Raw genomic sequence first — 14,213 nt, 5'->3', positions numbered from 1 at the left:
AAATGAGCAGTGTCCTCTGAAGGTAGATCCAAGTGAAGGACCCCCTCCATAACATCCATACCCACATATAGTGCATGGTTGTGACAAGAGACAATATTTCACATTAGACAAATGATTACAAAAAATAATATCTTTGAAAAATATAATGTTTTATTTTTGCAGGCTCTTACGAGAGTAGACAGCAATACAGCACAAGACACTATGATGATGACAATGGTTAGTGGTAATTTTTTAGCGACGTACTGTAAACTGTATTAAATGTAACTAGTGTATTAATTGTGCCATGCTCCTCCTGTCCTGCACTTTACAGCTAGTCAGTAATAGCTTTGAGCTGGATTGCCTAAAGGCATAACGAGGAATAGCAAGTCCTGAAAACAGAATTCATGTCAGCCTTGTATAGTCAATGTGTTACCACCACATCCTTTGTATCAACAAATATTCCCTCTACCGTATCCTGTAATATTTAGCAAAATTTAAGTATAGTTTTACTGAAGAAAGGGCCAATTTGATGCCATACATTGCAGGCCCCGAAACCCGAGGAAGTTAAGATTTTGAGATGACAATTTTTTCTTCGGCGCTCCATTGGGAGACCCAGACAATTGGTGTATAGCACTGCCTCCGGAGGCCACACAAAGCAATTACACTAAAAAGTGTAAGGCCCCTCCCCTTCTGGCTATACACCCCCAGTGGGATCACTGGCTCACCAGTTTTCTGCTTTGTGCGAAGGAGGTCAGACATCCATGCATAAGCTCCACTGTTCAGTCAGCAGTAGCTGCTGACTATATCGGATGGAAGAAAAGAGGGCCCATATAGGGCCCCCAGCATGCTCCCTTCTCACCCCACTTGCGGTTTGTAAGGTTGAGGTACCTATTGCTGGTACGGAGGCTGGAGCCCACATGCTGTTTTCCTTCCCCATCCCCCTGAGGGGCTCTGAGGAAGTGGGATCTTTCCGGCCACCAAGCCCTGAGGCCGGGCTCCATCCACAGACCCATAGAACCTGCTGGATGTGGAGCGGGAGTGCCGTTCAGGGACAAGGCCCTGCAACTTTCAGGTACTCTGTGTCCCCGTATGGCAGGCCACGCACACTCCAGGCTTGCTGGGTGTGCTAGTGCGCCGGGGACTGTAGCGCTGTGCGCTGGGCTTATAGTCCCTGCAGATTACTGGGGGACTTTACGTGTAGGGACCGCCGCGCCGACCGCCCCTGGAGCGGCGGCGCAGCTGCGACTTGTAGTGCGCCGGGGACGCGCCGACCGCGCTTTTACGGCGGCGGCGCTTCTAACTTTAGTCCCCGGCTTTTGCGGCCTAGCGCCGCTTCGTTCCCGCCCCCACCCTGTCACTCAGGGACAGGGAGAGACGCTGTTCTATAGCAGCGCCGAGGGCTGGAGACTTATTTGCATTCTCCAGCCCCCTTTACTAGACACAGTGGGCGCCGGGTTCCCGCTCTTGTCTCGGGCACGCCCTCGGCCCGCCCCTCTCCTCTGGACGCCGGCAGCCATTCCAGCACGCAGAGCGGGAAAACGGAGACACTGAGCTACCAGTACAGGATTCCGGCGCCACACTCCCGCTTTTGTGCGGGCGGTAAGCGGCAACTAAAGTGCTGACCCACTAATGCCGAAGTGTCCGGTTGTACTTTTGTACGGTCGCTATTCAGGATGCAGACCTAGAAACAGCAGCAAAAGATCAGGGGTGCTAAAGCACAGACTCTATATGCTGCTTGTCTTGCATGTGCTGCAGTGTCATGTGTCCTTTATGCTTGTATGCTTTACATTGCACTGTAAGGGCTATTCTTGGCTGTCTACCCGCCTAGATGGCTAGACAGCGGCAGCAAACAGCAATGGTGCTAAGGCACAAGCTTTCAATGCTGCTTGGATTGCATGTACTGCAGAGTTTATTTTCATGCTTGTACATTCACTGCATGTCGCTATTCTTGGCTAATGCTCCTTGATGACTAGACAACAGCAGCAGAAAAGCAAGGGTGCTAAGGCACAAGCTTTCAATGCTGCTTGGATTGCATGTGCTGCAGTGGTTATTTTCATGCTTGTATGCTATACATTCACTGTATGTCGCTTTTCCTGGCTAATGCTCCTGAATAACTAGACAACGGCAGCAGAAAAGCAAAGGTGCCAAGGCACAGGCTTTCTATGCTCCTTGTACTGCATGTGCTGAAGTGTTTATTGTACTTCATGCTTGTATGCTATACATTGCACTGTACGGTCGCTATTCTTGGCTAATGCTCCTAGATGGCTAGACAGCAACAGCAAAAAAAAAAAAAGGCATGGGTGCCAAGGCACAGGCTTTCTATGCTGCTTGTACTGCATGCGACTGTTCCAGGACCCCCAGTGTGAGCAAATACTCAACGGGGTCTCTGCTACAGGTGGCCAAAAGAACCACCTGTGATCCCTGTCCAGGGACAGGGACGGAGTTGCAGTTTCCGCTGATATATTGTCTGTGGCTATGACTAACATCTTACAGACTTTGCAGTCCAGACAGACCTTAGGCAATGTTGATTCAATGCCCCTGGCCACCCTGATTTCGAAACAAATCATGGCTCCAGGAGGGTCCCATGCATCCCAGGGTGCAGGCTCTGACACGGACGACAGTCCCAGACGGCCTAAGCGAGCTCCCTAAGAACGGCCCTCGACTTCATCACAGTACTCTCTGTATGACGAGGCAGACGTAGCTGTTCAGGACTCTGATCCTGAGACCGCTCTCAATCCGGATACACCGGATGGTGACGCTATAGTGAATAATCTTATAGCGTCCATCAATGGAAGGTTGGGTATTTCTCCCTCAACTCCTCCAGTGGAGGGGTCAGCTTCACAGCAGAAGAAATCCCTATTTCGGTATCTCAAGCGTATATTGAGTACTTTTCTGGTCACTCTGACTCCAGAGAAGCAGTCCAGGAACATCACGCTTATCCCGATAAGCGTTTCTCCAACCGTATTGAAGATACGCGTTGTCTCTTCCCCCCTGACGTGCTCAAGCGCTCCAAGGGTGGATCCCCCAATCTCCAGGCTTGCAGCTAGATCTATAGTTGCAGTGGAAGATGGGACTTCACTTAAAGATGCCATTGACAGACAGATAGCCCTATCGGCAGGTCGGTTGCCCCGGCATTCGCAGCCATAGAGGCACTCCAAGCTATTTCAGCTAGTATTGCGCAGAGGGACGCGGTCACATGTACATCTTGGCCGCAGTAGCGTCCTTCACCTCGCAATGTCGGCATTACGACTCAAGCTGTTTATGCTGTCCTGGACTCTACGAGCCGTACGTCAGTGGCGTCCGCCAACTCCGTGTTGTTACGCTCCTAGTGTTAAGGGATTGGAGTAGATGCTGCTTCCACAAAAGTGCTTAACCAGATTGCCTTTATCTGGTGACAGACTGTTTCGTGAGCGGTTGGATTAAATCATTCAACTGTCCAAGGGTACGGATTCTTCCTTACCCCAGCTATCAAACAAGACCCATCAGGAGAAGGGACAGTCGAGGTTTCGGTCCTTCCCAGGCTCGGGCACGTCCCAATTGCCCTCGTCCAACAGGACTCAAAAGGCTCAGAGGGGCGCAGGTTCCTGGCGGGCTCAATCACGCCCGGAGAAGGCAGCCGGAGGAACCGCTACCAAGGCGGTTTTCTCATGACTTTCAGCCCTCTCTCTCCGCGTCCGCGGTCGGTGGCAGACTCCCCCGCTTTAGCGACATTTAACTGCCACAGGTCAATGGCCGGTGGGTGAGAGACAGTTTGTCGCAAAAACTTCCTCACCGGCCGAGCCGAGGCTCTTCTGCAGGCAGTAGGAGTCGTAATCCCGGTTCCTCCTCAGGAACAAGAGACACTTTTTACTCCGATCTGGTCGGGGTGACAAAATAGGACGACTCCTTCCGTTCCGTCCTGGACCTTAAACTGCTCAACAAGCACGTGAAAACCAGGCGGTTCCGGATGGAATCCCTCCGCTCCGTCATTGCCTCAATGTCTCAAGGAGATTTCCTAGCATCAATAGACATCAGGATGCTTATCTCCACGTGCCGATTGCTCCAGAGCACCGGCGTTTGCTACGATTCGTTATTGAAGACGAGCATCTTCGGTTCGTAGCCCTACCCTTCGGTCTGGCGACAGCCCCACGGGTTTTCACCAAGTTCATGGCAGCAGTGGGACCACTCCCGCACTCTCAGGGTCACCCTGTGATCCCTTACTTAGACCATCTACTTGTCAAGGCACTCTTTTAAGAGGCATGCCAACACAGCCTGAACATGGCGCTGGAGACTTCCCAGAGTTTCGGGTGGGTCCTCAACTTTTCAAAGTTAAACCCAATCGCTGGCATATCTTAGCTTGGGGTTTCACACTCCCTCAGCGATGGTGAAGCTTCCACTGGACAAACAGCGGTCACTACAGACGGGGGTGCAGTCTCTCCTTCAAGGAGACACCTCATCCAGAGGCAGTCCCTTTCACGCAGTTTCATCTGCGTCCACTTCAATAGAACATTCTTCGCTAATGGGAGGGGAAGTCGATGTCCCTACACAGGAACGTCCCCCTTTCTCAGACGATCAAGGACTCTCTTCAGAGGAGTCCACTCTTCAGATCAATTGTCTGGAGCTCTGGGCAGTGCATATGGCACTGCAAGACTTCCTGCAGTGGCTGGAAGGCAAACAGATCCGAATTCAGTCGGACAATCCACAGCGGTGGCATACATCAACCACCAAGGCGGACTACGCAGTCGGCGAGCCTCCCAGGAAGTCCGCCGGATTCTGCTAGGGGTGGAAGACAGAGCATACACCATATCCGCAGTTCACATCCCGGGCGTAGAAAACTGGGAAGCAGACTTCCTCAGTCACCAGGGCGTGGACGCAGGAGAATGGTCTCTGCACCCGGACGGGTTTCACGAATCGGCACAACAGCAAGGTCCCGGTTTTCATGACGATCAAAGAGCTCTGGCGACAGGCATCTCACGGTCGGTCAACCGTGGGCACTACCAGACCGGCCAGACTTACTGTCCCAAGGGCCGTTTTTCCATCTGAATTCTACGGCCCTGAACCTACTGTGTGGCCATTGCGTCCTGGATCCCAGCGTCCTCAGGATTATCCCACGGGGTCGTTGCCACCATGAGACAGGCTATGAAGCCCACGTCTGCTAAGATCTACCACGGAAGTGGAAGATTTTCTTTTACTGGTGCTCTGTACAAGGAGTGTCCCCCTGGCCATTGGCATTGCCTACTTTTCTTTCCTTCCTGCAATCTGGGTTGGAAAAGGGCTTGTCGCTCGGCTACCTTAAAGGGCAAGTCTCGGCGCTATTGGTGTTTTTTTCAGAAGCGTCTAGCACGACGTCTGCAGGTACGCACGTTCCTGCAGGGAGTTTGGTCATATCGTCCCCCCGTACGAGCGGCCGTTAGATCCATGGGATCTGAACAGGGTACTAGTTGCTCTCCAGAAGCCGCCTTTCGAGTCTCTGACGGATGTTTCACTCTCTCGACTATCACGGAAAGTGGCCTTTCTGGTAGCGATCACGTCTCTTCGGAGAGTGTCTGAGCTAGCAGCGCTGTCATCCAAGGCTCCCTTCCTGGTGTTCCACCAGGACAAGGTAGTGCTGCGCCCCATTCAGGAGTTTCTCCCTAAGGTAGTATCCTCGTTTCATATTAATCAGGATATCTCCTTACCTTCTTTTTGTCCTCATCAGGTTCACCGGTATGAAAAGGATTTACATTTGTTAGATCTGGTGAGAGCACTCAGGATCTACATTTCCCGCACGGCGCCCTTGCGCCGCTCTGATGCACTCTTTGTCCTTGTCGCTGGCCAGCGCAAGGGGTCGCAGGCTTCCAAAGCCACCCTGGCTCGATGGATCAAAGAACCAATTCTTGAAGCCTACCGTTCTGCTGGGCTTCCGGTTCCATCAGGGCTGAAGGCCCATTCTACCAGAGCCGTGGTTGCGTCCTGGGCATTACGACACCAGGCTATGGCTCAACAGGTGTGCCAGGCAGCTACCTGGTCGAGTCTGCACACTTTCACCATACATTATCAGGTGCATACCTATGCTTCGGCGGACGCCAGCCTAGGTAGAAGAGTCCTGCAGGCGGCAGTTGCCTCCCCGTAGGGGAGGGCTGTCTTGCAGCTCTAACATGAGGTATTTCTTTACCCACCCAGGGACAGCTTTTGGACGTCCCAATTGTCTGGGTCTCCCAATGGAGCGCCGAAGAAGAAGGGAATTTTGTTACTTACCGTAAATTCCTTTTCTTCTAGCTCCTATTGGGAGACCCAGCACCCGCCCTGTTGTCCTTCGGGATTTTTGGTGGTTTTTCGGGTACACATGTTGTTCATGTTGAATGGTTTTTCAGTTCTCCGACGTTACTTCGGAGTGAATTTGTTTAAACCAGTTATTGGCTTTCCTCCTTCTTGCTTTTGCACTAAAACTGGTGAGCCAGTGATCCCACTGGGGGTGTATAGCCAGAAGGGGAGGGGCCTTACACTTTTTAGTGTAATTGCTTTGTGTGGCCTCCGGAGGCAGTGCTATACACCAATTGTCTGGGTCTCCCAATAGGAGCTAGAAGAAAAGGAATTTACGGTAAGTAACAAAATTCCCTTCTTTTTTTTAGTTAGTCTTGTGTTGCCTGCATGTCTCCTGCTACATTGCAAGCTGCTCAGACCAGTTCAAAGTCAATGAAATACATCAGACTAGAATTATGACAACTCAGTAACTGTTCTGCTCTCCTGAATGCTCATAAAGTTGACGTTCCTTTTTATTTGGTTGTAAAGATATCAGCTGTCACGGTCGTCTCTATGCAGTATGAGACTAGTGACAGATTTCAGGTTCCAGTCTTTCATTGCTAAGCAAGACTCTTTATATTAGATGTGTGTTCTTTCCTTTGGCGAGTTTAGGATTAATGTTAGTTTCTTTGTCGCTCCATTGGGAGACCCAGACAATTGGGTGTATAGCTTCTGCCTCCGGAGGCCACACAAAGTATTACACTTTAAAAAGTGTAACCCCTCCCCTCTGCCTATACACCCTCCCGTGCATCACGGGCTCCTCAGTTTTATGCTTTGTGTGGAAGGAGGCACACATCCACTCATGCATTCTCAACTTAGTTATGTCGGTTGGAAGAAAAGAGGGCCCCCACGGGGCCCCCGGCATGTTCCCTTCTCACCCCACTATGTCGGCGGTGCTGTTAAGGTTGAGGTACCCATTGCGGGTACAAAGGCTGGAGCCTCATGCCGTTTTCCTTCACCATCCCTTAGTGGCTCTGGGAGAAGTGGGATTGTGAGGTAAATCCGGAGATATGACGATAAATCATGATATTCAAGTAGTATAGCGGCCTCCTTGCTTATTGTCGGGCAATTCCATAATTGGCCTGACTATAAGAGGGGCGCTAGAGAGCGCGTCACGTGCTCTCTCTGTCGGTCGGGAGGTATAAAGTAGGGGTGACCCCCACTTGTTACCCCCCGATTGTGACGTACTGGTAGCCAGCGCGGGGGATTTCTGAGTGACCCCCCCGGTGGTTCGTGACATATTGGTGGCAAGTGGTGGGATCGAGATAATAGTGTGTGTGAGTGTGAGACCCATACTCCCAGACACTAAAGACTGCCTGCAGCAGCTGTGGCTGCTGGGGTCTTCAGACTAGCTCAACACTAAAGTGTCAGAGTGCAGATACTGTAAGGTGTGTGGAGGCATCAGGTGTCAGTTCTGTGTCAGTGACCAAAAGTCTGCAAGAATGGCTGAGAGCACCAGGAGCAAAGCCAAAGGAATGGCCGATGCTAAGGCCAGAGACGATGAGGAGGTTGTCCACGAGTCCTCCAGGAGCTCGACGCCAGAAAACAGCTCTGCAGAGGACATTGCACAACCGGGCACTGCTGGACAAGATGAGGAGCAGCTCGCCCAAGGGTCCTCAACGAGCCAGATGCCAGCCCTCCGCTCTGCAATGGACAGTGAATCACCAGGCTCCGCAGCGGGCCGCAGATCACCACGTGCCATTCCACCGAGCCTGGGAGGCTCGGATAGCCTTCTTCAAATGGCTATGGCCCTACGCCAGGCTGGAGACCGGGAGGGCTACAAGGAACTCATGGCCGAGCGTGAGCGGCAAGCAGCGCGTGAAGAGCGCCAGGCAGAGCGTAACTACCAGCTGCAGCTAGCTCAGCTCCGGCCCTCATCAGCCACCCGTGACCTTCCAGACACCAAACTTCCAAAGGTCCGTGTTGAGGACTTCCCAGTGCTGGAGAAGGATGGAGACTTGGACTCTTTCTTGACTGCTTTTGAACGGACTTGCTTGCAGCATCATCTGAACAAGGACCAGTGGGCCAAATACCTGACCCCCCGTTTAAGGGGTAAGGCCCTGGATATCCTTGGGGACTTGCCTGCTGAGGCGGATCAGGGCTACGACACCATCAAGCGGGCCCTGATCCAACAGTACAACCTCACCCCGGAGTCCTACCGCAAGAAGTTCCGGACGCTGCAGAAGGGACCAAAGGACTCCTGGGCTGACCACCGGCGGGCACTTGCCCGAGCTGCCGACCACTGGACCCAAGGCCTGCAGCTTTCCACCGGACCGGAGATCCTGGACTTGTTCATCACGGAGCAACTCTTGTGGAACTGCCCTGAGGATCTCCGCCAGTTCATCCGAGACCAGAAGCCAAAGGGGTCCACGGCTACAGCTGCCCTTGCCGATGACTACACCAACAACCGGGCCCCTGAGGCCAGGAGAGCGGCCACCAGCAGCACCTGGAGAGGGGGTAAGATGAATTCTGCGACTGCCCCACCTGCCCCTAGACTGCAGGGGGTGTCCCCCTCAACTCCCCTCTCCAGGCCCGTGGCGGAACCAAGACGGTGCCACCAGTGCAACCTACCTGGACACTTCAAGGCCATGTGCCCTCAGCGTCCCAAGGCCCCGGCTCCGTCCCCGTCCCAAGGGCCGCCCAAGGTGTATTGTGTGGGTGGGGGTGGTGGTAGGTCCCTGGACAGCTTCCAACCTGTCACCGTCGGCCAGTCTGTGACCATAGGACTGCGAGACAGCGCCTCGGAGGTGACTCTGGTGCGGCCTGAGATGGTGTCCCCCCAAGACTTGATCCCTGGAAAAACCCTCGCTGTCTCCGGGATTGGAGGCATTGACCCGGCGCTGCCTGTTGCTGACATTTATGTGGACTGGGGCGCAGGGCGAGGGGTGAGGGAGGTGGGGGTAACTGATCGGATCCCTGCAAACGTGCTACTTGGGACAGATTTGGGGCAAATAACCTCCCAGTTTGGCCCCGCCCCAAAGGCTGAACCTTCAGCCAGTGCTGACATGACTCCTGACAATGTTAATGTGTTATCTATGAATGATGTAAGGGAGGAGGGAGTGAACTCTGATATTTCTGCTTGCACAGACACCATAGACACACACGCAGCTGCAGCTGTGACAGGAGGGGAGGGGGTCAGAGAAAGGTGTGACAATGCCTCTACAAGTAATCAGCCTGTGAGCTGGGATCTGTTGCCCTCTGCAGGGATAAGCAGAGAGCAGGGTGCTGCAGGGGGAGGACCAGTGTGTGGGGTGGGGGCTACCACAGCAAATGTGGGGTCCCCAGAGATTTCACAGCGGGGTTCTGTTGCTGCAGGGGGGGAACAGGCAGGTGAGATTGGGGCCGGTCCAGGAGCGGAAGTGCTCCCAGGTAAGATCTCGGTGCAGGGTTCCCCCACAACCGGGGTGTCAGGAAGCCAGGTAGGTCTGCCTGAACCGGCGACTTGGTCAGGAACGGAGGAGGAGCAGGCACGACCCACGGTCGCAGCGGCTGTGGCCGCTGTCACCCGCAGTGGGAGTGCTGGAAGCCAAGGGGCCTCCCGGAGGTCCGATAGCTCTTCCCCTTCTGACCAAGTGGCAGCCGAGTCAGGTGGAGGCCAGGACACAGGTCCCGGGGTACTGACCGAAGATGTGACAGTCTCGTCGATTCTGGCCACATCTAGTCAGGGGTTTCAGGCAGCGTTAGAAGCTGACGACAGCCTGAAAGCTCTAAAGGAGCAGGCGGCACAGCCTCCCTCGGACTCGGACCCGGAGCGAGTGGTCTGGGACCAAGGACGGCTGTACCGGGCCACGGTCCAGCAGGGTTCACCGGAGGCGTGGCCCAGGGACCGACAGTTGGTGGTACCCTATCCGTTCCGGACGGAGTTGTTGCGGATCGCACATGAGATTCCGATGGCCGGACACCTAGGGATCGCTAAGACCAAGGCCAGGTTAAACCAGCATTTCTACTGGCCAAAAATGGGGGCCGATGTGGCTGCCTACTGCCGTTCGTGTGAAACCTGTCAGAGAGTGGGGAAGGCGGGGCCACGCCCCAAAGCCCCACTGGTATCTCTGCCAATCATCGATGAGCCTTTCAGGAGGGTGGCTGTGGATCTGGTCGGCCCGCTGGCCATCCCCAGCAGCTCCGGGAAACGCTTCATACTGACGGTAGTGGACTATGCCACCCGGTACCCAGAAGCAGTGGCCTTGTCGTCCATTCGGGCTGACAAGGTGGCCACCGCATTGCTGGAGATTTTCTCCCGAGTGGGTTTTCCCCAGGAAATGCTCACTGACCGGGGGACCCAATTCATGTCCCAGCTGATGGAGGCCCTCTGTAAGCAAGTCCAGGTGCGACATCTGGTGGCCAGCCCGTACCATCCACAGACTAATGGCCTGTGCGAGCGGTTCAATGGCACCTTAAAGCAGATGCTTAAGATGTTGGTCGACTCCCATGGGCGTGACTGGGAGCGGTATCTCCCACACCTGTTATTTGCTTACCGGGAGGTTCCACAGGCCTCAACAGGATTCTCACCGTTTGAGCTCCTGTACGGGCGACGTGTGCGGGGCCCCCTGGCTCTGGTGAAAGAGGCTTGGGAAGGGGATTTGGCCACCCCTGGAGTGTCGGTTATCGAGTATGTCATGCGCTTCCGGGACAAAATGCAGGCCTTGACGCAACTGGTACACGACAATATGGCTCAAGCCCAGGCTGATCAGAAGCGTTGGTACGACCAGAACGCTTGTGAGAGGACCTACCAAGTGGGTCAAGAGGTGTGGGTACTGGTCCCCGTACCACAGGACAAGCTTCAGGCAGCCTGGGAAGGCCCATACCTCGTGTACCAGCAGCTCAACCCTGTGACGTACCTGGTCACCCTGGACCCTGCCCGTGGAAGGCGGAAGCCCTTCCATGTGAACATGATGAAGGCACATCATGAGCGGGAGGCATGTGCGCTCCCCGTGTGCAACCTGCCCGAGGAGGGAGAAGCGGAAACCCTCTTGGATATGCTAGCCCAGGTTAGGGCAGGCGGATCCATTGAGGATGTGGGGGTTGGCCACCAGCTCTTGGAGGACCAACGGTCCCAGCTGTGGGCCACCCTACACCCCTTCCGGGGGTTGTTTACCAACCAGCCCGGAAGGACTGACTTGGCTGTCCATCACGTGGACACTGGGGATCATCCCCCGATCCGGCGTTCAGCATATCGGGTCTCCCTGGAGGTGCAGCAACACATGCGCCAGGAGATTGACGAGATGCTGAACCTGGGGGTGATCCAGGCATCCAACAGCGCTTGGGCCTCGCCTGTAGTCCTCGTCCCTAAGAAGGACCGAACCACTCGGTTCTGCGTGGACTACAGGGGGCTCAATGCGGTCACGGTCGCCGATGCGTACCCAATGCCACGCATCGATGACCTGCTCGATCAGTTGGCCGGGGCTCAGTACCTGACCATCATGGATCTGAGCCGGGGATATTGGCAGATCCCCCTGACTCGCAAGGCCAGGGAACGCTCTGCCTTTATTACCCCATTTGGACTGTACGAGTCCACGGTGATGCCATTCGGGATGAGGAATGCCCCTGCCACTTTCCAGCGGATGGTCAACACCCTGCTCAAGGGACTTGAAGGGTACGCGGCCGCGTACCTGGATGACATTGCCGTCTTCAGTCCCACCTGGGAGGACCACCTAGAGCATCTAGCACAGGTGCTCAGGCGGATCCACCGGGCAGGTTTGACCATCAAGCCGGGAAAGTGTCAGCTGGCCATGAGCGAGGTCCAGTACCTCGGTCACCGGGTAGGTGGGGGAACGCTGAAGCCCGAGCCTGAGAAAGTGGAGGCCATCGCATCCTGGCCCACCCCCAGGACCAAGAAGCAGGTGATGTCCTTCTTGGGGACCGCTGGGTACTATAGGAGGTTTGTTCCATGCTATAGTAGCCTGGCAAAGCCCTTGACGGACCTCACCAAGAAGAAGCTGCCCTCTGCAGTCGATTGGACAATGGACTGCGAGACAGCCTTCCGGGCCCTAAAGGACGCCCTGTCCAGCCCGCCCGTGCTACAGGCAGCCGACTTCACGCGGCCGTTTGTAGTACAGACCGACGCCAGTGACTTCGGCCTCGGTGCGGTGCTCAGCCAGGTGGACTCTGCGAGCCAAGAGCACCCAGTCTTGTACCTGAGCAGGAAGCTGTTACCAAGGGAAGTGGCCTATTCTACAATGGAGAAGGAGTGCCTGGCCATAGTGTGGGCCCTGCAGCGTCTGCAACCCTATCTATACGGGCGCCACTTCATCGTGGAGACGGACCACAATCCCCTCAGCTGGTTGCACACCGTCTCTGGGACGAATGGGCGATTGTTGCGATGGAGCCTTGCGCTCCAGCAATACGACTTCACCATTCGCCACAAAAGGGGCCGTGACCACGGTAACGCAGACGGGCTGTCCCGACAAGGAGAGGTCGCGGACGGGCGCACGGGGGAACACCGGAGTGTGCTGCCCCCTAGCGCCCTCAAAAGGGGGGAGGTGTGAGGTAAATCCGGAGATATGACGATAAATCATGATATTCAAGTAGTATAGCGGCCTCCTTGCTTATTGTCGGGCAATTCCATAATTGGCCTGACTATAAGAGGGGCGCTAGAGAGCGCGTCACGTGCTCTCTCTGTCGGTCGGGAGGTATAAAGTAGGGGTGACCCCCACTTGTTACCCCCCGATTGTGACGTACTGGTAGCCAGCGCGGGGGATTTCTGAGTGACCCCCCCGGTGGTTCGTGACAGGGATCCTGACCGGTCATCCATTCACTGGGACCGGACTCCCTCCGCAGCCCCTGTGGGAATCTGCTGGACAGGAGTCTATCCATCCTCAGGGACCGGGCCCTGCATCCATAAGGTACTCTGTGTCCCCATGGGGATTGTGCATGGAGCGCCTTCTTCCCGGACGCTGCAGCAGCTGCTGATTTGTGAAGACCGGCGGACTTCCGCGCCGACCGCGCCTGCTTGTCGGCCGCGGTCTTAAATTTAGTCCCCGGCTTCATCGCGGCCTAGTAGCAAAAATCCCGCCCCCGGGCCTGCCTGTCAGGGGTAAGGGCGGGACGGCCGGCCTGACGTCGGCTGTGAGGGCCGGAGCATCCTGTATGTTTCCTCCCCCCTCACTGATCACTGTGGGGACCCCAGATTCCCGCACTTTTCTAGCACCGCCCACGGCTCCACTCCTCCCCTGAGAGCTCCGGCAGCCATGTTTTTGGCATTCTGCCGGTGGAGGATTATCAGAGAAGAGCTCTGCAGCTCTGGGAGACCTAAGGCAGGGAATCTGGAGGACACACACTCCGCTTTTTAGCGGTCGGTTAGCCACACCGGTCACCCGGGGCTGGTCCCCCCCAGGGTGCCGGAATAGATACGTATTTATATACATATTTCTGTTCGGTCGGGCTGTATACCCCTTCCCATATACCCTCAGTGATCACTCTCCTAGGAGACAACAGCATGTCGTCCACAAGGAGCAAAGGTGCTAAGGCACAGGGTTTTTTTGCGACCTATACCTCTTGTGCGGCTATGTTACCTGCGGGTTCCACCTACCCTCACTGTGAGCAATGCTCGACCCCTGTTTCGCTTGCTCAGCCGGAGCCTCGGTCACTAGTGGGCCCCTCGGCTCATGTAGACCCCCCTGCTCCCCCTGTCCAGGCGGCAGGGACAGAGTTTGCTGCGTTTGCTGAGAAACTCTCTGAGTCACTTTCACAATCCATGGCTCAGTCTATGGACAAATGGTCTCCCAAGCTGCTAGAAGCTTTGCAGTCCAGACCGGTCCTTACAGAGGCCCCGGTCCCCGTTAGCTCGTCGCCTCCAGGCCCCTCTCGGTCCGCGCCGCAGCGCGCTCCCAGGTTGGGCCCTAGGTCCCACGCGGAGGACTCCTGCCCGGACCACAGTCCTAGACAGGCTAAGCGGGCTCGCTGGGAATCTTCCCCGACTTCTTCACGCTGCTCGGGTTCCCAGCTCGAGGACTCTCTGGAGGACGAGGCGGACG

The 14,213-nt window shown here is 55.4% G+C and overlaps 1 protein-coding gene across 2 annotated transcripts in view; it reads left to right on the top strand.

The window, feature by feature from the left end:
- EMD (emerin) overlaps positions 1-14,213 on the top strand; it is an 88,107-nt gene that overhangs the window by 35,392 nt on the left and 38,502 nt on the right. For both annotated transcript variants that reach the window (XM_075324196.1, XM_075324197.1), the window contains exon 4: positions 163-216. In XM_075324196.1, coding sequence (XP_075180311.1) covers positions 163-216 — 54 coding nt within the window. The remainder of the gene's footprint in view (positions 1-162; positions 217-14,213) is intronic.

The sequence above is a fragment of the Anomaloglossus baeobatrachus genome, chromosome 9 (genome assembly GCF_048569485.1).
Source record: "Anomaloglossus baeobatrachus isolate aAnoBae1 chromosome 9, aAnoBae1.hap1, whole genome shotgun sequence".
NCBI classification, from domain to species: domain Eukaryota; kingdom Metazoa; phylum Chordata; class Amphibia; order Anura; family Aromobatidae; genus Anomaloglossus; species Anomaloglossus baeobatrachus.
The sequence above is the reverse complement of the archived record's forward strand: the minus strand, read 5'-3'. Positions and strand labels throughout refer to the sequence as shown.